The 22,354-nt window shown below is 35.6% G+C and overlaps 2 protein-coding genes across 2 annotated transcripts; both read left to right on the top strand.

Annotated features, from left to right (window-relative positions):
- Positions 1-4,816: 4,816 nt before the first annotated feature.
- LOC113060826 (bis(5'-adenosyl)-triphosphatase enpp4-like) lies at positions 4,817-9,126 on the top strand. Its single transcript, XM_026230034.1, has 4 exons — positions 4,817-4,988; positions 6,181-7,063; positions 7,905-8,075; positions 8,234-9,126. Exons 2-4 carry the CDS (start codon positions 6,214-6,216, stop codon positions 8,602-8,604), a joined length of 1,392 nt encoding a protein of 463 aa, XP_026085819.1. The 5' UTR covers positions 4,817-4,988; positions 6,181-6,213; the 3' UTR covers positions 8,605-9,126.
- Positions 9,127-11,699: 2,573 nt separating this feature from the next.
- clic5a (chloride intracellular channel 5a) lies at positions 11,700-15,382 on the top strand. Its single transcript, XM_026230035.1, has 5 exons — positions 11,700-12,268; positions 14,110-14,219; positions 14,474-14,599; positions 14,678-14,784; positions 15,006-15,382. The coding sequence occupies exons 1-5, from the start codon at positions 12,218-12,220 to the stop codon at positions 15,218-15,220; spliced, it is 609 nt and encodes a 202-aa protein (XP_026085820.1). The 5' UTR covers positions 11,700-12,217; the 3' UTR covers positions 15,221-15,382.
- Positions 15,383-22,354: the final 6,972 nt, after the last annotated feature.

The raw sequence follows: 22,354 nt of genomic DNA, 5'->3' as shown, positions 1-22,354 counted from the left end.
CATTTGAGGAGAATGACTATAGTCATAAAAACAACTGTAATTGTTCATGTAGGTGTCAGCTATAATGCACAATTTAATTAAATGTTTGATATTTATTAAAATAATCTGTAAATTATATGTAAATTATGCTACTCTTTCACATGGGCTCAAACACAAATTTGAAGCTCAATAGCATTTGAGGAGAAAGACTTGCATTCATAAAACAATTGTAATGTGTTAATTTAGGTGTCAGCTACAATGCACACCTTATACATTTTTAATATATATTAAAATAAAGTATAAATCATTTAGATAAAAATGAGGCCTGTTTATCACTTTCAGGCACATTCCTGTGAAATATTTTTTTTTCAGGTTCCCTTACGAAAATTACACATGGTTTTAACAATAACACCACAAATCATCTTTCTTGTAGCCATGGTAACTGCAAATTAAATATTCAAATATTCACTTCATCTTTCATTTTTGGACACCTTTTTGCTTTAGATGACACGGCCTTTATAATTTCTTCAACAAAAAACATGCATATCACAACCCTTACAAAAATAAACCATGGTTTTATCATAGTAAAACTGCTTGGTTTCCTTTTGCATGATTTCTGAATGCTTGAGACTTTAAAATAAATTAGAATAATAATAAAGTTATAGCCAGTAAATGTCGAGAGCTACAATTGTGATTTGTAAATAATACAATTTATTCATTGAGTTTTTTATTTGATTAAAGTTCTATTTTCACTCCTATAGTAGATGAGAGGATTTCACCATTTCATTTGATGAAACTATCATCATTCATTCGTATCGTATACACAGACTGACAGAAACGACAATGTCTTCATGACAACCTGTCAAAATGAAATCTCGTTATAACTTGAAGAAATTCAGACAGAAATATAGTACTATTGCACAGTAGAGTATGCTATACTTCAGGTAGGCTTAATAGCTAATAATAATAGTTAATTAAAAAACACAGAAACTCTGTATACAACTAACCAAAATAAAAGTTTGGTCCAACTCAAAGAAATTATGTAAGAAATTGCTCAGTAAAATATACTTTTAAAAAGATATACTAAAACATTATTTTAAAGGAATATCACACAAGTTTTCATAGAAGTTTTAATTTAAACTTGCCAAAACAATAACACCATATTTTTCAAAAACAATTTCTAAAAGTACATTTGTATTTGTGTGTATAATGTTTATTTATTTATTATTATTGTCAGCTAATAAAACCTATGCTTCAGGGACCATATTCATATAACATCTAAGGCTAAATCTAGCTCTTGACTGGTTGAGTTAGATGATGATTAACACTAAACAGTAGAAAATCAGTTGAGTCTCCCCAGCTGGAAATGTCATAGGCTGTTAAAATCTTGTGTTTCTCTTAATAAATTGACATATTGATAACACTGAACCTTTTATAATGCTCTTAATTACATGTCGATGCATACTGCAAGCATTAGTAAGTGTGGTGGTGCTTATGGGGTATTGTCACTTATTCCTTATATGAACTGTTTCAAATGCAAGACATTGATTGCATGAGATTAAGTTTGTAAATGAAAGCCTGAGTCCTTTTGTAGTGTGCACATATACTATTTAGCATCAAACTGTGATAATTGTGACTAAATTAAGTATATATTCATCTGCCATATGTTGCCACCCCTTAAAAATTCCTGCCCCCTTCTCGCCACCCCATCAATATTTTTCTAGATCCGCCACCTGATTATGGACTTATATTTTAGGCTACTGTTTGGAATTAAATTTTTGTAGTTACAAATGTCTTGATGGATTTGTTTGTTAAGAGAAGCCGTGTAATGCAGCTCACTCTATTAGAAATTCAAGAAAAATGCTTGGAGAACCAAACAAAGACTATGTTTGCTAACTAAACAGAGAGTCTACTTTGGGAAAAATTCGTCTACTGTGGGAAAAAAAGGATGAAATGGACACAAAAAGTTCCCGTGGCTCAGTATTTTTGCAAAGCCCTGATTCCTGCAAAAGACACCATTGCACTGAGCTTTATTGATGCTAATTTGTTATTGCAATAATGTTATTTATAGCGGAAGCTCTCTGGGTTTCTTATTAGGTTTTACTGCCCTCTAGCGACCATACTTAGTATCACACAAATTCACAAAAACACAACATCTCCCCTCATTCATGAAACTCAGAACAGTTTTTAAAGCACATTTCTTTTACAGCTTGGTTCAACTAAAACTGTTCTTAACCTTTCAGATCTCAGTCAGCCACATTACATAATCTATGTGCCACTTAGGTTTGAATCTAATACGTGGGTGTTTCTGAGAAGTGTGTGACATCTCTTCTCATCACTTAGATTAGAAGAAAGGTGTTTGGACTCGTTCATTGTTAACGGAGCAGAGCATCTGGAGTGTGCTTGAGGGACTAAGTGAGGAATTCTGTCCCTCATTCTTTACCCCTTGATCAAAAGTTGTGCAAGTTACTTCCAAACATTATAGATTACTTGTTACTGTTATTTAAAAGTAATTCCTAACCTTACAATATTACTGTCTCAGAATTGTAAATGCGTTGCATGACTCCTGTATTACTTTTGAGTTACTTTCGCCAAAATATCTACAGAAGTAGATCTTAACATTATGAAATGTCAAAATGTGCTGCAGAGCATTTTACATCCAGTAGATGGCGATATTCATGTAGCATAATGACTGGGTTATCCAGGCACTAACAATATCATGGTGCATCTCAATTAATTATAATGTCGAGGAAAAGTTCATTTAGTTCAGAAATTCAACTAAAATTTTAAAACTCACGCATTAAATACATTAATTGCACACAGACTGATGTAGTTTAAGTCTTTGGTTCTTTTAATTGTGATTATTTTGGCTCACATTTAACAAAAACCGACCAATTCACTATCTCAACAAATTAGAATACTTCATAAAATAAAAAATAAAAAATATTTAGTGAATTGTTGGTCTTCTGAAAAGTATTTTAATTTACTGTACATGTACTCAGTCCTTGATAGCGGTTCCTTTTGCTTTAATTACTGGCTCAGTTTGGCCTGGCATGGAGGTGATCAGTTTGTGGCAATGCTGAGGTGGTATGGAAACCCAGGTTTCTTTGACTGTGGCCTTCAGTTCATCTGCAAAATGAAATCAGTATCTTCAAAGAGCTGGTCAGCAGAAGGAAGCATGAAGTGCTCCAGGATTTCTTGGTACATTTGTACTTTGGTTTCCAAAAAACACAATGGACCATCACCAGCAGATGATGCACACAAAATCTTCACAGACTGTGAAAATTAACACTTGACTTCAAGCAACTTTCGCTATGAGTTTCTCCACACTTCCTCCAGACTTTAGGACCTTGGTTTCCAAACGAAATACAAAACAACGTCTCATCTGAAAAGAGGACTAATGGCTTTGGACCAATGGCATCAGTCCAGTTCTTCTTCCCCTTAGTCCAGGTAAGATGCCTCTGATGTTGTCTGTGGTTCAGCAAAATCCTCGACACGTCTGTGTGTGGTGGCTCTTGATGCCTTGACCCCGGCCTCAGTCCAGTTAGTTGTGCATCTTTTTCCTCCACACTTTTTCATTCCACTCAACTTTCTGTTAACATGCTTGGATACAGCACTCTGTGAACAGCCAGCTTATCGGCAATTAATTTGTGTGACTTACACTCCTTGTGAAGGGTGTCAATGATTGTCAGAGACCATTTTGAAGGCTCAGGAAACCATTGCACGTGTTTTGAGTTGATTATCTCATTGGCATATCACCATATTCTTATTTGTTGAGATCTTGAATTGGTGGGTTTTTCTTAAATGTTAGCAAAAATCTTCACAATAAAAAGAACCAAAGACTTAGACTATGTGCATTAAAGTAATTTAATACACAAGTTTCACTTTCATTTTTCCTCGACGTTCTAATTTATTGAGAATCACCTGTATAGTTTATAATTGACAAAGTGAAGGCTCAAGACAATGCAAGAAAGGATGACAGCAAGACTCATAAACAATCCAAATCTGTTATAAGTATGATGTAAAGTGATTATCTGGCAATATCTGTGAATTGCTTGGGTCAATGCATATTAGACACAACAAGGATTATTTGTAAACTCGAATGCCATGTGCAACTGTAAATTGACAAGATGCGCAAACGTCCATCTCGCGAATATACAGTCTTCTGCCATCTTCATCCATTAGCTGCTTTTCAACTGGCCAGTGCCATGTCCTGTTGGAAAATGAAATCTGCATAGAATAGAAAAAGTAAGAGAATGCTTGTTTTAGAGGCTTAAAAAAAAAAAAAAAAAAAAGTAGTGAGAATAGAAAATGAAATAAATAATAGTGTATAATAATAATAATAAATAATTCCGTAAAAAATAATAGTGTTCCTTTAGCTCAAGTGGTAGAGCATTGCATTAGCAAGCAAGCGCAAGGTTGGGGGTTCGATTCCCTGGGAACACATGATAGGTAAAAATTGATAGTCTGAATGCACTGTAAGTCGCTTTGGATACAAGCGTCTGCTAAATGCATAAATGTAAATTTAAATAAGAAAACATAAAAGGGAATATTATAATCACATATATATATAATTGAATTATTATATATATACATACATATATATGTATATATGTGTATATATATATATATATATATATATATATATATATACATACATATATATGTATATATATATATATATATATATATATATATATATATATATATATATATATATATATATATATATATATATATATATATATTTTTTTTTTTTTTTTTTTTTAATTGAATTGAATTGAATTGAAATGACTAGAAGAGCACCTGCAGCGGGACGTCCCTCGCTCTCATTGGCTGCTGCATCTGTCAGTCATGTCGTGACGTCACACTGTATTTTCGTTTGAGGAAACGCAAGAAACCGCATCAAACCCAGAACATACTTGACTTTATTAATCAGATCGACATCAACGAAGAGTTTAATGTGTTTGCATTTAAAAAATACTCCTTCCGACGTCCTGAGCAGAAAGGTACGTAACTTTCGTCTTTCGTCTTTTTCTTTCAGGTTGCAGTTTTCATAGTTTATTGAGAACAGTTCTGTCTTCGAAACGCACATTGGACTTTAAATCATAGCGTTGTATCATAATCAGGTCTGTATCGATTATTGATCAGCTCCAGTAAATGTGATCCAATATGTTTTGCACCTGCTCACTTTTTAATATTGGATTTAGAAGCACGTTTTATCCTCCGGTGCTTCCTGTATCACTTCCTTGTTACACAAAACATGTTTTATAAGTTCTACTTATAGGCTAAATATCGATATTTATAATTATATGGCATTTTCTTTAAATTATTATTATTATTTTTAAGTTAAAGTAAGCGAAATTGGACATTTATTAGGTGAAGCATCTTCTGGACTGTCCAGTATTTAAGTTCCTGGTCATGGGTTCAGAAATATTTAATGCAATTGAAAACATTTGATTGCTTAAAACTGTGAAAAGTTTTCTTATTTTTATTTTTTATAATTTGTCTTGGAATATAGATGTGATGATGGCACTGACCTCCAAGAAGATCACGTGATCAACAGACTTTAACACAATAGTATATACTAGCCTTCAATTAACTTTGAATGTATAAAGATAAAATTGACTCCGAATTAAAATGAATAAATAAGTTCTTTAATAACTAATATTTTGCTACAGCAAAATGTATTTTTATTAACTAGGGCTCAACTATTATTTTGATGATTATTTATGTATATATATAGATATATGTATATATATATCTATATATATATATTATTATTTTTTTTATTAATATATATTAATATTAATTACAAATGAGCACAAAACTGAATTATCTTATTTATTATACAATTATACATCATGTGCAATTATCTTGAGTATTGAAATAAGTTAAAGAATAGTAATGTAGTTGTGTATTTTTGTCTTTTTTTTGTTACTGTTGTGTTTTGTATATGTCTATTTGCAACTATTTGATATAAAGTACGTGAAAAAAACTACATGCAATATACAGTATGTTTTCAGTAAAGTTTGATGTAGGTTGGTAATGGTCACTAGTTAAGTATGATTGTCCACTGATGAATTATCAAGTGTTAATGAGGAAACTGATGGCTTGTGGGTAAAAATTATTTTTGTTATGGGACTTTTATATGACCAAGCGTTGGTCTGTCTGTTATAAATAGCTTTCATATGTTCACAGTGAAGAAAGTGACTGCCCCACGCGCACCTCAGGATGCAGGTCAACAGTTATCTGTACGTACTCATGATCGTCTGTAGTGGATTAACCCTGTGTGTGCCGACTGGAAACCAAACCGGACTGGGATCTGGGAATGAGGTGCCGCCGCTCCTCCTGGTGTCCTTCGATGGTTTCCGTGCAGACTATCTAAACAATTACTCTTTTCCCAATCTGGAGAAGTTCTTCTCTGATGGCGTTCTTGTGCACGAGCTGACCAATGTGTTCACGACGAAAACCTTTCCCAATCATTATAGTCTCGTCACAGGCCTGTACGCTGAGAGCCACGGCATGCTTGCCAATGTTATGTACGATTCGGTGTCCAATAAGACATTCTCCATTAAGAACGACAGTGATCCTTTCTGGTGGGACGAAGCCACTCCGATCTGGGTGTCCGTGGAGGAGTCTGGGTACAAGGCAGCCGCTGCAATGTGGCCAGGAACGGATGTCAGTATTCAAAACCACACGTTAAAACACAAATTCAAGTACAACCCCAAAATGACTTTCCAAAACAGGCTGGGAAACCTCACGCAGTGGATGACCGAGGACAGATCTGTGAAGTTTTCCACTCTGTATTGGGAAGAGCCCGACAGGAGCGGACACATGTACGGCCCGGACAACACCACGGAGATGAGCAGGGTTTTAAAGGAGGTGGATGGTCACATTGGCTTCCTGATGGAGCAGCTCAACAGAACGGGATTATGGGGGAAGATAAACGTCATCATCACTAGTGATCACGGCATGACGCAGTGTTCTCAAGAGCGTGTTATAAAGCTGGATGACTGCATCCATCCGAGCAGCTACAGGGTGGTGGATCTCACTCCAGTGGGCGCCGTAATCCCACTGGGAGGAAAGTATTTATTATTTATACTTTTTAAATTAAAAAAACATTTGTCTCCCACGGTGAACTGTGATTTTATATTTTATTTATTTATAAAAAAAATTCCCCTGGCATCCTGATTACAGTTCAGGTTGCTATAAAGGTTTTTTTAAAGGCTGATCTAAAATAATGCATGAAAAGGTGTGTATATATATAGAAATATGTGTTAAAATATGAATTTAAATTCAATATTATATGCGTTAAATTAAGCAAGGTTATTATAGTTCACTAAAACCATAAACATTTTTTTTACATGCAATAAAATTTAAATTAAATAAACACTGACTGAAAAAAAAAAATCATATAATTAAACTAAATAATCTAAAAAATAAAAAAACTACAACTAATGAATAATCATTTAAAAAAACTAATACAATTAATAAAAAACATATAGATAATACTTTATTAAAAAACTAAAACTTACATAAAAATGATTCTCCAAAAATGACAAAAAACTACTAAATTATTAAAACTTGGAACAGTTAAAACAAAATATTAATCAGTGATATACTGATATCATTTTAAAACATTACATTAAATAATATTGAATCAGTTTTAGTTTTTATAATATAGATTTAATTAAACATTATACAACATTAATATTGAATTTAAAGTGATTCTTATTTTACGCAATATTTTAAAATGTTTTGCATTAATGCATAGTCCACAGACAAGGCTGTAGATGTTGGTCTGTCATTAGCAATCGCATTTTATCTTCTTTATATCCATTCCTCAGAATCCCACAGTTTTTCCTTCTAATAGGCATATTTCGTTGTATTTTTAGTTATTTATTTATTTTTTTTATTCACAGATAATTCGACTGTATATAAAAACCTGTCCAGATGTCACCCTCACATGAAGGTGTACCTGAAGGATGAAGTTCCCGATCGGCTGCACTATAAAAACAACGCGAGGATTCAGCCAATCATTCTGGTGGCAGATGAAGGCTGGACGATCGTCAAAAATGGCAGACTCCCGCGCCGTAAGAGTTATTTTACATCTGTCTTCTTGAAATGTCCTTGTTAAAAACATCTAGAGTTTGAAATTCCTGGAAAATTTAATTTTTTCATGGTATTTGCAAAATGCATATTGTTTTTATGTTTTGTTAATATATATATATTTCTTTTTTTTTTTTTGCAGTGGGCGATCATGGCTATGACAATACATTTCCCAGCATGCACCCCTTCCTGGCCGCCCATGGGCCTGCGTTTCGCAAAGGCTACAAGATGTCGAGCTTGAACAGTGTGGATCTCTACCCGCTCATGTGTCACCTGCTGGGCATCCCTCCGAAGCCCAACAACGGCAGCTTCACTTATGTGCGCTGTGCGCTAGTTAACGAGCAGTGCGGGCAGCTAGCGCTAGCGGTGGGCATCGTCATCGGAGTTCTGATCATCCTGACCACCTTCACCTGTCTATTCAAGCTGATGAAGAACAGAGATGTCTCGTCTTCACGTCCGTTCGCCCGCTTGGAGTTAGAGGAGGACGATGATGACGTGCCACTGCTGGAATGAAGCAGTTATTAGACGCAGGGACTGTCTCGGATGGAGACATTTGACTCGATACAAGCACATTTTTAAGGAATAGTTCATCTAAATGATGACTGCATTTGCATTTTAAGGCGAACTGTTCCTTTAAATGCTGAAATGGTGCCGATGTGCCAATCGTATTGAAACTGTAAGGTAACAAAATTCTGCGAAACACTGAAGACATGACAAAACATGTCCTCAACATTATCAGCAGCTCTTGAGATAGAAATATTTCACAGATGTTCATTTTGAAAATGTCTCACTCTTTTTCTTAAAGGGATAGTTCACCCAAAAATGGAAATTCCAAACAGTTGCTGGTCAACATTGACTTCCATAGAATGGAAAAAAATATACTATGGAAGTCAATGGACTTGTTTGACAACCAACATTCTTCAAAATATATTCTGTTATGATTAACAGAAGAAAGAAACTCAGACAAGTTTGGAGTTAGGTGAACTGTTCCTTTATTCCTATTCCTTTTCCTGATATGGAAGCTAATTTCTGCCACAAAAAAAAAAAAAAAAAAAAATTATTACTATTATTATTATTATTATTTTTTTTTACATATATTTTACAATTCTGACTTTATAATTGATTTCCTCAGAATTGTGGGATATAAACTGAGAACTGGAACATGCAATTCTGAGGAAAAAGGTCCAGCATCGTTTTGCAGTGGAATGAAAGATTAAAGGTATTTGCTACTTTTAATCTCGAATTTCACACTTCTCTTCAAATTCTGAGGTAATATTTTGCAATAAAGAGTTTATATCTTACAATTCTCAATTCTCCCGAATTGCAATGAAAAAAGTCAGAATTGTGGCAATTTGTATTTTTGTGGTGGAAATAAGTTTCCATACCCTGGACAACAACAATATTCAACAAAAAAATATATATTATAATTGTGTTAGAAAATTTCCTAAAACATCTCACACGCACAAGCACGCTATCATTACATTTAACAGATTTCCGAATGATTAAATGCTTTTTAGCGTTATCATATGCATATACAAATAGCTTTATATCTATGCATACTGTATGTTAGCAGTCAGGTTACTGATGCACACCATGCTTCATGCTCTTAAACTGCGGTGCGTTTCCCAAAATCATCGTAAGTCTAAGTAGATTCTAGAATGCATTGATGACAATAGTTTCTACTTAGCTTTGCAAAACTTTTGGGAAATGCAGAACATCATAAGCAATAACAATTATTACAAGCTTCTTTTGGGTGAAGAAACAGGATACTGAGGTTACTTGAAAATGCCCGTACTGAGCTTGCCTGTAGTGAAACTTTATTTATTGAGTCACATGTTTGATCCGTCTTCACCACCAGGGAACACACAAACAGTTAAATATTAATATTTATTTATTTTTTATAAGAGGTTGCATGGTTTTTATTACTTTTTAGAAAGGGTTTATTTTGAACCGATGTGACTAAAGAAATGCTAAATCTCCCATTTCTTCTTGAATCTCTATTGAGGAATATTTCTAGGGTTTATGAGGGCTTTTACCTGAATGTTTCTTGTGTGGTTGAATGTTTCTCAGAGATCGCTGTATGTGTGAATGCACTGTAAAGCTGGTGTAATCTGTAGCTTCAGATTTGGGGAAGGGAACATTTTGCTGCTTTTAACATGAGCAATTTTTATTTTTTTTGTGTATATTTTGTAACAGATATTTTATTTTTTATTTTATGGCAGTCGTTCTTCGTTTTTGACTTGACGAGAAATTACATTTGAAAAGCTGTGTAAAACTTTTTCTTTTTTGACTTTTTTTAGCCATTGCTTGCCATTTTATAGTATTTCTTGCAGTCATTTCTGTACATTTAACAGTGGTCAATATTATTTCGCTTCAATCTTTAGTTACTGAAACAGGAAGTCACCTTGGCTCGTGCAGTATTTGGCTTTCAAATGTTTGAGGTCGTAGGTTCTTCATGAAACTATGCAAAGCAAAAACTCTATGGATCCTTTTGTCACTCAGAAATACATGACATTTGTCATCTGAAAACCAAATAAAACCTCTATTTCAGATATTTAAAGTTTGTGTGTGACTAACTAAAGTTGTTTTAGTGTTTAGCAGCCACTAGAGGTCTCACTTTGTTACTGTAAACATGCAGGTGAACTACAGCTTGTTACTGTATATCATGACACTGTTGTAAGGACTTTTATTAAGTCGTCTCTCATTCTGTGGAACAAGAGAGAAATATGATGTAGATTTTTTTGTGTATAGAATTGATGTTAATTTAGGAGAATTGGGCTCTTGGCTGATAGTGTATCTTTATATCTGCTCACTCAGGCTGCATTAATTTTAGTAAAAATACAGTAATATTGTTAAATATTCTTACAATATAAATATCTGTCTTCGATTTGGATATATTAAAAAAATGTAATTTATTGCTGTGATCAAAGCTGAATTTTCAGCATCATTAGTGAATCATTTTAATTTACTCATTTGCTTATCAATTCTTAAATATAATAATTTCTTATTATTTTCAATGTTGAAAACAATTGTGCCATTATTTAATAAAAAAAAAACATTATCAGGATTTTTTTAATTAGTGTAAAATCACACTAAAATAAAGGCATTCATTTAAAATAGAATTTCCAAAAAGACTTTATCGTCAATTTTATTTAGATTAAATTTAAGTTTGCTAAATAAAAGCATTAATTTATAAAAAAAAATACATGGACTTGCATAGCCATGTGTATAGTCTTATAAAACTATTTAAAATAATTTAATTAAATTTTTTATGATCGATATAATGCATTCCTGCTAAATTAAAGTGTTAATTTCCTTAAAAATAAATAAAATACATTTAATGCCCCCAAAACATTTGAATATTTGTGTATAAATAAATCGTATTACATATTTTCAGTGTGCTTAATCGAATGTGACGTACCACAAATACTTATCTGCTTAGTTGTTGTTGAATACTGAGCATTGGTTTAGTGTGTGACTGTTACTGTACAGTCCTGAGGTCAGTAATCATGTGTAAATGAGTGTTCAGGGAGCCTACAGCTCTATATTTAGAGAGAACTTACCGGAATAGTTTCCCATAACCCTCCCAAACCGAACCTCCAGCTGATTATGAAGTGGGGCCTGAGAGACAGTGACCCCATTAAATGTGTTACTTACAGTACGCCACATCTGTCTGATTCTCATCTGATTCGTTAGTAGGGAAAAGAACATTTTTTTTTAGTATGACTACTAAACCTAGTTTGGATTTTCACACCAGTGCTGTGAGAGGTCAGTGATTCGTGACTCAGGTTTTGACAGGAAGGAGTGAAATATGATTCATCACATTTCTATAAAGGACCTGAGTGACACTGAGCTGGTGTAGGTGACACCGAACTCCTCCCTTTTGCTCCTGCGCCGTGCAGAGGCTATTTTTGGCTTTTCTGTGACAGTCAGAGCGGCTCTCACTGACAGCTGACCGCAGGGGCCAAATCAAAACAAGACCGCACCTCCACCGACCTGTTACAGCATCGAGACCATCACAACACCCCGCCACCCGGACACATAAAAGACTCCCACATCCAAGGAGAAGGAGGTTACAAACCAATAATTCTCCATCAGCTTCTGAATTTGAGTGAGTTTAAGCGATATGACCTCAAATGAGGAGGACAAAGACCCTGATATCGAGCTTTTCGTGAAGGTAAGCATGACAATCAGCTTTAATGTGCATGGATGTTGCACATTTAATCAACAGTCAGGAATCAATACTTTGAAAAGCTTTCTGACCGTTCTAGCAGTTTCGTTTGAGGTTAAGATGGGTCCAGGACAGTTTCAAAGCAGATACTTTGGGGTGCTCCTGAATTATTTCTTCCTTTCTATCAACACCTCATGCTCTAATTCCTCTGTGTTCAAGTGTCTCATTTCTTCAGCTGCTTTCTGTGGTTCATTTGCATTGTTTTTTTTTATGTTTAGATAATGTTAACAGCTGAAACTGGTGAAAGAATGAGGGTGGAATCTTGATAAAGACGTAAAACATTTATAAATCGAAAATCACAGAAGGTCAGACACTGTATTTCTTGCATGTAACATCAAAGTTATTAATAAAGCAAATAGTGACAGTAAATTAGTGACAGGGTTTGGAAAACTGTTTTATTCTTGCTAACTGTTATATGACCTCATCTAATTGGCTTAAAATTAGATTTAGTGATTTGACAGCCCATAACTTTTAGTATTAAACGTTTGCATACTGTGTATGATTGATTTACTCACTCTGCATTTGTTTCAGACTTGTATGGTTTTCTTTCTTTCTTCTGTTGAACACAAAATAAGATATTTTGAAGAATCTGTATGTTGCCTTTTCATTGTTTGACTCTGAAGAAGATGCATTAGTCGTTTTTTATTAATAAATTATTAAAAACGTTGTGTGCTCCGGTTCTGTTTCCTTGGTCCGAGCTAGACCTTGGTTTTCCTCTCTTGTATTTTTTGAAGAATGTCTTGTAATCAAGTGGCTAATTTTAACTGTTTAGCACAACAACAACAACAAAGCAAATGCCATAGAAGAACCATTTTGGGTTCCTAAGTAAACTTTTCAGTAAACCATTTTTCTAAATGTATAGACTATTTTAATAATCTATAAATAAGGATCACTATAAGGAACCTTTTGTGCAGTGGAAAGGTTTTATGCATGTTGAACGTTCTTTGTGGAACCACAAATTCTAATGAAGAACCTTTATTTTCAAGAGTTCTGCATGGACAAAGCTCTGAAATCCGATGCACAAATTATATTCAGTCCTTGCTCTGAATATACTTTATCCTATGTGAATGTGGATTGAGTTTGTCAGATGTCTTAAAGTGTGACATAAGCAATAACTCAGACATTCGTTCTGAGCCAATCAAGCGTTGCCCCTTTGAAAACCAACCTCTGTGCATTTTTTCCCAGCATGCTTAAGTGCTAAACACATTAATTTTAGGTGGCGAGGCTGGTGTCTATCTCATAGTTGTGTTGACAGGTACAGTATGACCCCAAACCCCTTTGCTGTGGGCTAATGGGGCAGGTAATGGAATTTCCATGAATAATTCAGCTCAAGTGCAGATCTGATATCTGGCTCAGGTTACTGGCCCAGTTAAGGATGCTATTGGATAGCTTGATTGCCTAATTTCAGATATGGAAATTTGGCACTAAATCCCAATTGGTTCTTTGTGCTGTGTACTATTGTGTTGAAGATTGCAAATCATGCACTGAATGGTGAATGACTTTCAGGGGTTTAATAATCTCATATCTGACCTAATGATACTAATATATATATATTCATTTTTGACTTATGATAAGAATTATATTTAATATATATATGTATTATATAAATTTTAGGTCATTGTTCATTGCATGAATTTTTATGTTGCTGATTGACAATAAACAAGTTCATTATTTTCAAGATGTTCAAGATATTGAAGAATGCACAAAATAAAAAAATACTCTGGTGATAGGCTACTAAGGCTATGACGTGATGCATTGAGTCTGATTTATCAGTCTGTGTTCCTCAGGCTGGCAGTGATGGAGAAAGTATTGGGAACTGTCCTTTTTCTCAAAGGCTTTTTATGATCCTGTGGCTGAAGGGAGTCGTGTTCAACGTCACCACTGTCGACCTGAAAAGGTAATTAAATTGTATTTAAAAATCTGCTTTGGGCATGAGAGTTGCTGTTAGAAAATTGTGTGGCTTTTAGTTAAAGTCTGATAGCTTTTGATAGATATGTCCCTCCCATTAAGTCCCGTTTCAATGAGACAAGCACAAAAAAAAGCTGTGCTTATCAAGCATTTCCACTGGCTTTAATTGACTGTGTTATGTAATCATCAAAATCAAATGTGAACATGCATTAAAAATAAAAACAAAATCCCTATTTCTTCAAGGAAACCAGCAGATCTTCATAATCTTGCTCCCGGGACTCCTCCACCATTCCTTACCTTCAATGGCGAAGTGCGAACAGACGTCAACAAGATCGAAGAATTCTTGGAAGAGATGCTAGCGCCTCCCAAGTAGGTGGACAGGATGTTCATTGATGGATTGATTGTTTATGCAACGTGAACAACCTTATTTTTCGTTCACGTCCAAAGGTATCCAAAACTGGCTGCGAAGAACAAGGAGTCAAACACGGCGGGAAATGACATCTTTGCAAAGTTCTCAGCCTACATCAAGAACACAAATCCAGGAGCCAATGCAAGTGAGTTTAGTGTCTGCTTCGTGACTTATTAGACAGGTTCAAGGAATATCTACAGCTCTTTATGGATGCTCTTCTGTCAGCGGTGAAATATGGAGCCACATGTTATCCAGAGCTCATAGCATTCCGCTAGGCCTTTACAGGGATTGTCTTGAATTAAAGCCGCTGTATTTCTTCAGATAAAAACATTAGCACAAGCACATATCAAACTTTTGGCTGTGCAGGTCTGGAGAAGGGGCTACTGAAAGCTCTGAAGAAACTGGACAACTTCCTGAACTCCCCTCTGCCGGACGAGATTGATGTCGATAGTACGGGGGAAGAGAAGTGCTCCAACCGCAAGTACTTGGACGGCAATGAATTAACGCTCGCAGACTGCAACCTCCTCCCCAAACTGCATGTAGTGAAGGTGATGTACCGCTGGGAGATCTGCTGTAACTGATCATTTAGTGCAAGATAAAATAGTGGTGAATGCTGAAAAAGTTCCTAAAACATTGCTTTTTCATTGCTGAAATGTTCCTTTTATTGCATTGAATGTTTCTCAGGGTGGGTTTACCTTTTAAAGTCAATTTCTGCACAGATACACACTTTAAGTCTTTCGAACATTCCCACCATTTTTAACCATATATATATAAAAAAAAACAGCAAGTCATGTTGTCCCACTTAATATATGGGCTTAGTTGCCACAATGGGATCTTGCAGCTTATTGATGTCAATTTGACAATAACAACTTTTGCTGAAATATCAAATACTACCTTAACTAACAGAAAAAGTAATTTACCCCATCATATATTTATTTAAAATGTATTTAAGCCTAGTTAATGGCTAAATTAAAATGGTAAAACAATTCCAAATAAATTACAAATTGAAGTATCTGTTTTGAAACTATGTCTATTGTATTAAAGCACAACAAAAATGAAGGTCACAATATATTGTTACATACATTGTTGCTGTTTCATGAATAGCAATTTGCAATTGATGAATTGCAACATATATGATATTGACAACTTGCCCCAACTTGACATTTTTTTTAAATCCTTATAGGATGATTTGTTTGGATCATAATCTAGCAGTGTTCATTTGTTTCATGTCATTCCTTTTTTTCCCCGCCACATTCAGGTGGTTTTCTAAGAAATACCGTAACTTTGAGATCCCATCAGAGTTCAGTGGGGTTTGGAGGTACCTGCAGAAAGCTTACGCCCGGGATGAATTCACCAACACCTGTGCGGCAGACAATGAGATTGAACTGGCCTATCAGGACGTGGCAAAGCGGCTGGGCAAAAAATCAGTGACTCCTAATAATCGTATGCAAACTGCTAAAGTGGTGACCTTTCTCTTGGTGAAAGACTGTCTCACAAAAATATTTCCTTCAGCAGTTATTTGAGCAGAATTTGCCTTCAGGACATTGACTTGGGTCCTGTAATCCTCCTGTCACGCTTGTGTGTACTTCCCATAGGCTACTACTGCCATTATGTTTACTGTCTGTAAATGACATAAACTCCTCTATCAGTGTCCGCTATCTGTGACGGTCCTGTGCCACTGTTTCTCTATACATTTTCAGGGTTGGATGATGATTCTCTTCATTTAAAAGTCCAATTCGTGTTGCATAAACCCTTTCAAATTATGCATTGTATAAAGATATTTTTTGCTAGCTTGTGAAACAGGGAATGTAATTTTGTGTTTTATCTAAGAGTAAGGTATTTAACTTTACAGTATTATGGTTAATGTGTGGTAAATCTCCACAGGACAGAGCAAAAAAAAAAAAAAAAAAAAAAAAAAAAGGTGAGCATGTAAGAATGTAATTTCTCTGAATTAACTTGAGAATAATTATATTTAGGCACACAGCTCCACCTAGTGGAGAAAATAACTAAAGCTGAGCTATTTACAGTTAAATGAGCCTCATCAAGCTGATATAAAGTAACATTTGAACGTGGATCAAAACATTCATTCAAAGATGTCCTAAAACCTAAAATGCGTTTGATGAACATTTTATGATTTACTGACACAAACATCATATTTAAATATAATTATTGTTTCTAAGCCATCAACACAAAATAGGCACATGTTTAGGTCTCAGGAATCTCAAGCCCTGTCTGGAATTTTCATATATTTGAACTGAACAACAATACTAATTGTCTCTTCTTTAATAAATTTATTTTTTTCATAAAGCTTGTGACGTTTCTGTTGTTTTTAAATCACGTGTCATACTGGCAAGACGAATTTAAGTCATATCGTCGATTACTGCAGACATTCGACTCTGCTGAGATAAAAGGGAGAAAAGGTTAGCAATTTTATGTTTATGCATTTATATTAATTCTTCCAATAAAAAAACTGGTAGTATGTGATCTGTAAATTTGTCGAAATCATCACTGTAGCTGAGGAACTATTTTTTAGGGCGGACGGTATTCATATTTAATGGCGCTGCTGTTTTGTATCCTTCCGCGTGTTGTGTGAAAGTTATCGCATTTACCGACTTGACCTTAACGGGACTTGAAAAATACAGGTAATTTAACGATTTTTTTTATTTTAAAGTACATTTAAACCTAAAGTAAATTGTTGTTTTTTTACTTTCCTTTTATAAGAAGACACAATTTTGTGTAACTGTCAAGAAGTCGCAGTTATCTTCAGAGAGGTAGACAGCATGCCACAGTTAGGCCTTGTTTATCTTGTATTAAAATTAAACCTGGAGCATTTATTTTCCCTGCTGAAGAAAAATTCAATCAATATCAAACATCTGCTAAGTTGGAGCACCATCTGCATTTATATCGGCAATCTTTATTTGGGCAGTGGGGCAAAGGGCCGGTCAACATGCACTTGGTTCCTTCCTCGATTGTTTCAGAAAGTCTTCTGGATGAAATGTCCTGCAGCCTCAAGTGCATGAAGGGCCTGTTGACTCACTCACACCCCACAACACACCTAACATGCAATCATCCATCTTCAGATGGAAATCTTTCTCCAACATGCTCTACTTTTTCTACTTTCTCTATGAGGAATCTCCATGCAAGCATAATTTACTGAAGAATATGTGTTGTTTTCCCAGTGTGCATTGATAGAGTGATCAGAATATGGATTTAAATTCACTTATTCAATTCATGTAACCCAATTGACTGGATTTCATTCAACGAGGTATTCTTATTCCATCCACACTTGGCTATATACAGATATATGTAAAGCAGACGATGCTAAGCATTGTGCTTGATCAAGACTTGACTTGTCAAAAATGTTGCAAAATATTTTTTGTATAACGTATGAATGTTGGAGTTGTGCAGTTGCTTCATTTATAATTGCTTGCTTATGTAGATTACGGGGCTTCCAAATGTCTGCCTTTTAATGTATTTCCATTTGGAGGAGTACATTTTACATATGTGGCTTAAACAACCATGCATTAACAGTAAGCTTGACTGAGTTGCATCTTGTATTGGATCTAAGATGCACCGTGGAGGGCATTTACACTTGGCTTAGGTCTAGGTACAGAAGATGCCTTGAAAAATCCAAGATGGCAGCTATCTAAGATCTGCTCAGTGTCTCTCTCTGGACTGATTGCATTTAAATGGATTTCATAGTATTTACTCCTTTTAAGTTGTAGTTTTTAAGTTGTACAAGTTATTTATATGGAAATTTCATCTTGAACTTTTAAGAAGATTGTGGACTACTATGAGTTTAAAATGACACTTTTAAAAATGACACTTTACCTCTGCTCTGAGCTAACCTGATCCTGATCCAACTGATCCTATTAGCCCAGGCTAAACAGAGCTAGGCAAACGGGCTTGGAGCCTGCTATATCCTCTTGGAGATTGGGCTAACCAGCCTGAGCCTGCTACATCTTCCTGGAGCTTGGGCTAACCAGCCTGATCCTGGTATATCCTCTTGGAGCTTGGGCTAACCAGCCTGATCCTGGTATATCCTCTTGGAGCTTTGGCTAACCAGCCTGAGCTTGCTAACAACCTCATTGGAGCTTTGGCAAACCAGCCTGAGCCTGCTACATACCCCTGGAGCAAAGCTAGCGGGCCTGGCGTGCTTCATTCTCCTGGAGCTTTGGCAAACCAGCCTGAGTCTCACCCATCATCCTGGAGGCTAGGCTAACGGGCCTGGCCTGCTACATACTCCTGGAGTTAGGCTAACAGGCCTGGCCTGCTACATTCTCCTGGAGCTTGGGTTAACAAGCCTAAGCCTGCAACATCATTGTGGAAGCTGAGCCATACTCTACAAGATAAACTGGTACTGTTATTAGTCAACTTTACTATTAGTAAATTAATGACGATGGCATTTTTCTTAAATTTTCTTATCCCCTGTTGGTCACTTGGAACCTTGAAACCGGACACTGATTCTAGGGTGAGTTGTTTTAATAATATGGTGGGCATACAGGATACCTACTATAGTGGCACAAAAACCAGTATTGACATGCACCAGGAACCATTACACTTTTGTTGGAACCTGGATTTCTGGATGGATCTGTACTGGGATTTGCCTAAACTGCAAAATTGTTTTGCTTTGTATAATTTGTCTTTCTCAATTAATGACAGGCATTGCCTGGTTTCAGCATATGATAGGCCGGCTTCAAAATATACTGTGAAATGCAGATTGATTATTACACTACTCCTACTTTTATCTGGAAATGTGCAGCCCCAATCCTGGCCCCGGTTTGCAATGTGTCTTGACCCCTGCTGAATTTAAATCAATGCCTGGACTTAAATTTGTTTCATCTTAATGTTCGCAGTTTACTACCCAAATGGACATGGTTAGAATTTGGATTGAATCTACAGATGCAGACATAGTGATAATTTCGGAGACATGGTTTGACGAAATCAATTACTAATGAAAGATATAAATGTGCATGGGTATAATGTTTTTCGCAGTGACAGGCCAAGAAAGGTGGTGGTGTTGCTATCTATGTTAAGTCAAGATTTGGTGCATCAGTTGTTCTGTCTGAGTCTCTCTGTAAGCAAAATGGAGTTTTTGGCCTTAAATGTTGAAATATTTAAGTCCCTTTCAATTACTGTTGTGGGGTGTTATAGACCTCCATCGGCCTCCAGGGAGGCTTTATCATCTTTAAAGCTTCTTTTGTCCAGATTAAACTATAGGGAACTTTACTGGCCGGAGACTTGAATTGGGACTGGCTAAATGTTGTTTCTGATGAATTTAAATCTTTCTGTGATTCTGTCAATCTTAGCCAGTTGGTAAATGTACCTACAAGGCCTAATCTCAAATATCCCAGATAAATCTACTTTAATTGACTTGATTCTAACAAATGTCCCTCATAAATTTTTATCCATGGGTTGTCTTTTGTAATGATCTGAGTGATCATTGTGTTATTGCTACTTCGAGAGGCAGTAAAATACCCAAATGTAAATCACAATTATTAGAAAGAGGAATTTGAAAAATTTTAATGAACAAGCCTATCATCATGATCTATCTTTGATTAACTGGGGACAGCTAGGCCTGTTGCCTGACGTTGAGCTTGCCTGGACACTTTTTAAGGAGAATTTGAGAAAATTGTAAATAAACATGCTCCTTGGACAAAGCACAGAGTGAAGGGACGGGAAAACCCTTGGTTTTCTCCAGAGTTGTCAGACATTATCCATCAGCGAAATGTGGCATGGGCTAAAAGCTAGAAATGGTGATTCTGCCACTGACTGGTCCATTTTCAGACAACTAAGAAATAAATGTACCTCTCTTATCAAAAAGGCTAAATCAGAATATTATTTATCAGTCACAAGTGAAAACCTCAATAATACACAGAAATTTTGGAAAGTCATCAAGTCTCTTTCTGTGAATAAAAGTAATGAAGCCCTCCCAAAATTTGTCTTAAAAAACTCTCTCCCAGTCTACGACAGAGTTGATGTCTTAAATTGCTTTAATGAGCATTTTGTATCAGTTGGTTCTCTGTCCGAGTCGACAGGAGTAGTCGCTGTCACTCCATGCACATACTCATCAGTGTTTTCTGGAGAGCCTTTTAATTTTGTTTCTTTTACTGTGCAGCAGGTGCATGGAGCTCTTAAAGCATTAGATCACAGAAAACCTCCTGGACCAGATTTAATAGAGCCTTACTTTTTGAAAAAGGCGGCTGATTTTGTTGCAGAGCCCCTTACAATTATTTTTAATCTGTCAATTCAAAACAATGAAATACCATCAGTTTGGAAGTCAGCTTTTGTTACTCCTTGTTTAAAGGAGGTGATCCAGCAGTTTTAACTAACTATCGACCTATATCTAATTTGTGTGTTTTGTCAAAAATTTTAGAATCCCTTGTTTCAGACCAAATAAAAGAGTTTTTATACTCAAATGAACTCCTTTCTAAACTGCAGTCAGGCTTCAGGAAAAAGCACAGTACCATCACTGCTGTTACAAAAGTAATTAATGACATACTTGTCGCTCTTGATAGAAAGCAATTCTGTGCATCACTTTTTCTTGATCTGTCGAAAGCTTTTGACACAGTGGACCATGCTGTTTTAAAGCAAAGGCTTCTTTGTCTGGGGATTGTCTGATTGTGTAGTTTCCTGGTTCATGAATTATCTGAGTGACAGGACTCAGTGCATTAAATGTGATGGTCTATGTTCTGCATTAGTGAAGGTCCAAAAGGGGGTGCCACAAGGCTCAATATTAGGTCCTCTATTGTTTATTATGTATATAAATGAACTAGGCCACAATATGTCAGATGCTAATATGCATTTCTATGCTGATGACACGATTATTTATTGTTTTGGATCATCCCCAGCTAAAGCGGTTGAGTCTTTGCAGAAAGCTTTTGATGTGGTTCAACGTACGCTTATGCAGCTTAAGCTGGTTCTCAATGCTGATAAGACCAAACTGATGCTGTTTAGAATACTAAGAAGGTTTCTCAAGCTCCTCCTCCTGTGTTCACTTTGACTGGAAGTGTCATAGAGGTGGTTCATTCTTATAAGTACCTTGGTATCTGGCTTGATGATGCTCTCACTTTTAAGCCTCATATAGACAACCTTGTGAAGAAACTCAAACTTAAACTGTCCTTTTTCTTTCGAAATAAATTTTTTTTTCTTTTAAAGCAAAAAAGCAGCTAGTCACTGCAACATTTTTATCTGTCTTAGATTATGGAGACCTGGTGTATAGGACCGCTTCAGCACAATGTCTGTATAAGATTGACACTGTTTATCATGCGTCTCTGAGATTTATTACGAATTGTAAAAACTTGACCCATCATTGTGAATTATATTCCAGAGTGGGATGGCCATCATTGTCCAACAGGAGATCAGGGCACTGGCATACTTTTATCTATAAGGCCATGCTTGGTCTTTGGCCATCCTACATCTGTAGTTTAATCACATGGAGAAGTGTTGATTCTTATTCATTGCGATCAAATGATCACTTGCTGCTCTTTGTTCCATTTGCCCGTACAGAACTGGGAAAAAGGGCTTTTGTCTACTCAGCTCCTTCTGCATGGAACTTTTTGCAAAAAGACTTGAAATTATCTGAACTCATTTCCTTAAATGCTTTTAAGTCCAGATTGAGAGAACCTGAAATGACCTGTTTAAATTGCAAATGTTTTTAATTATTTGTATTGTATAACTTTTATAAATGTAATTGACTGTGTTTTTGCCTCTTG

The sequence above is a fragment of the Carassius auratus genome, chromosome 42 (genome assembly GCF_003368295.1).
Source record: "Carassius auratus strain Wakin chromosome 42, ASM336829v1, whole genome shotgun sequence".
Lineage (NCBI taxonomy): Eukaryota > Metazoa > Chordata > Actinopteri > Cypriniformes > Cyprinidae > Carassius > Carassius auratus.
The sequence above is the reverse complement of the archived record's forward strand: the minus strand, read 5'-3'. Positions and strand labels throughout refer to the sequence as shown.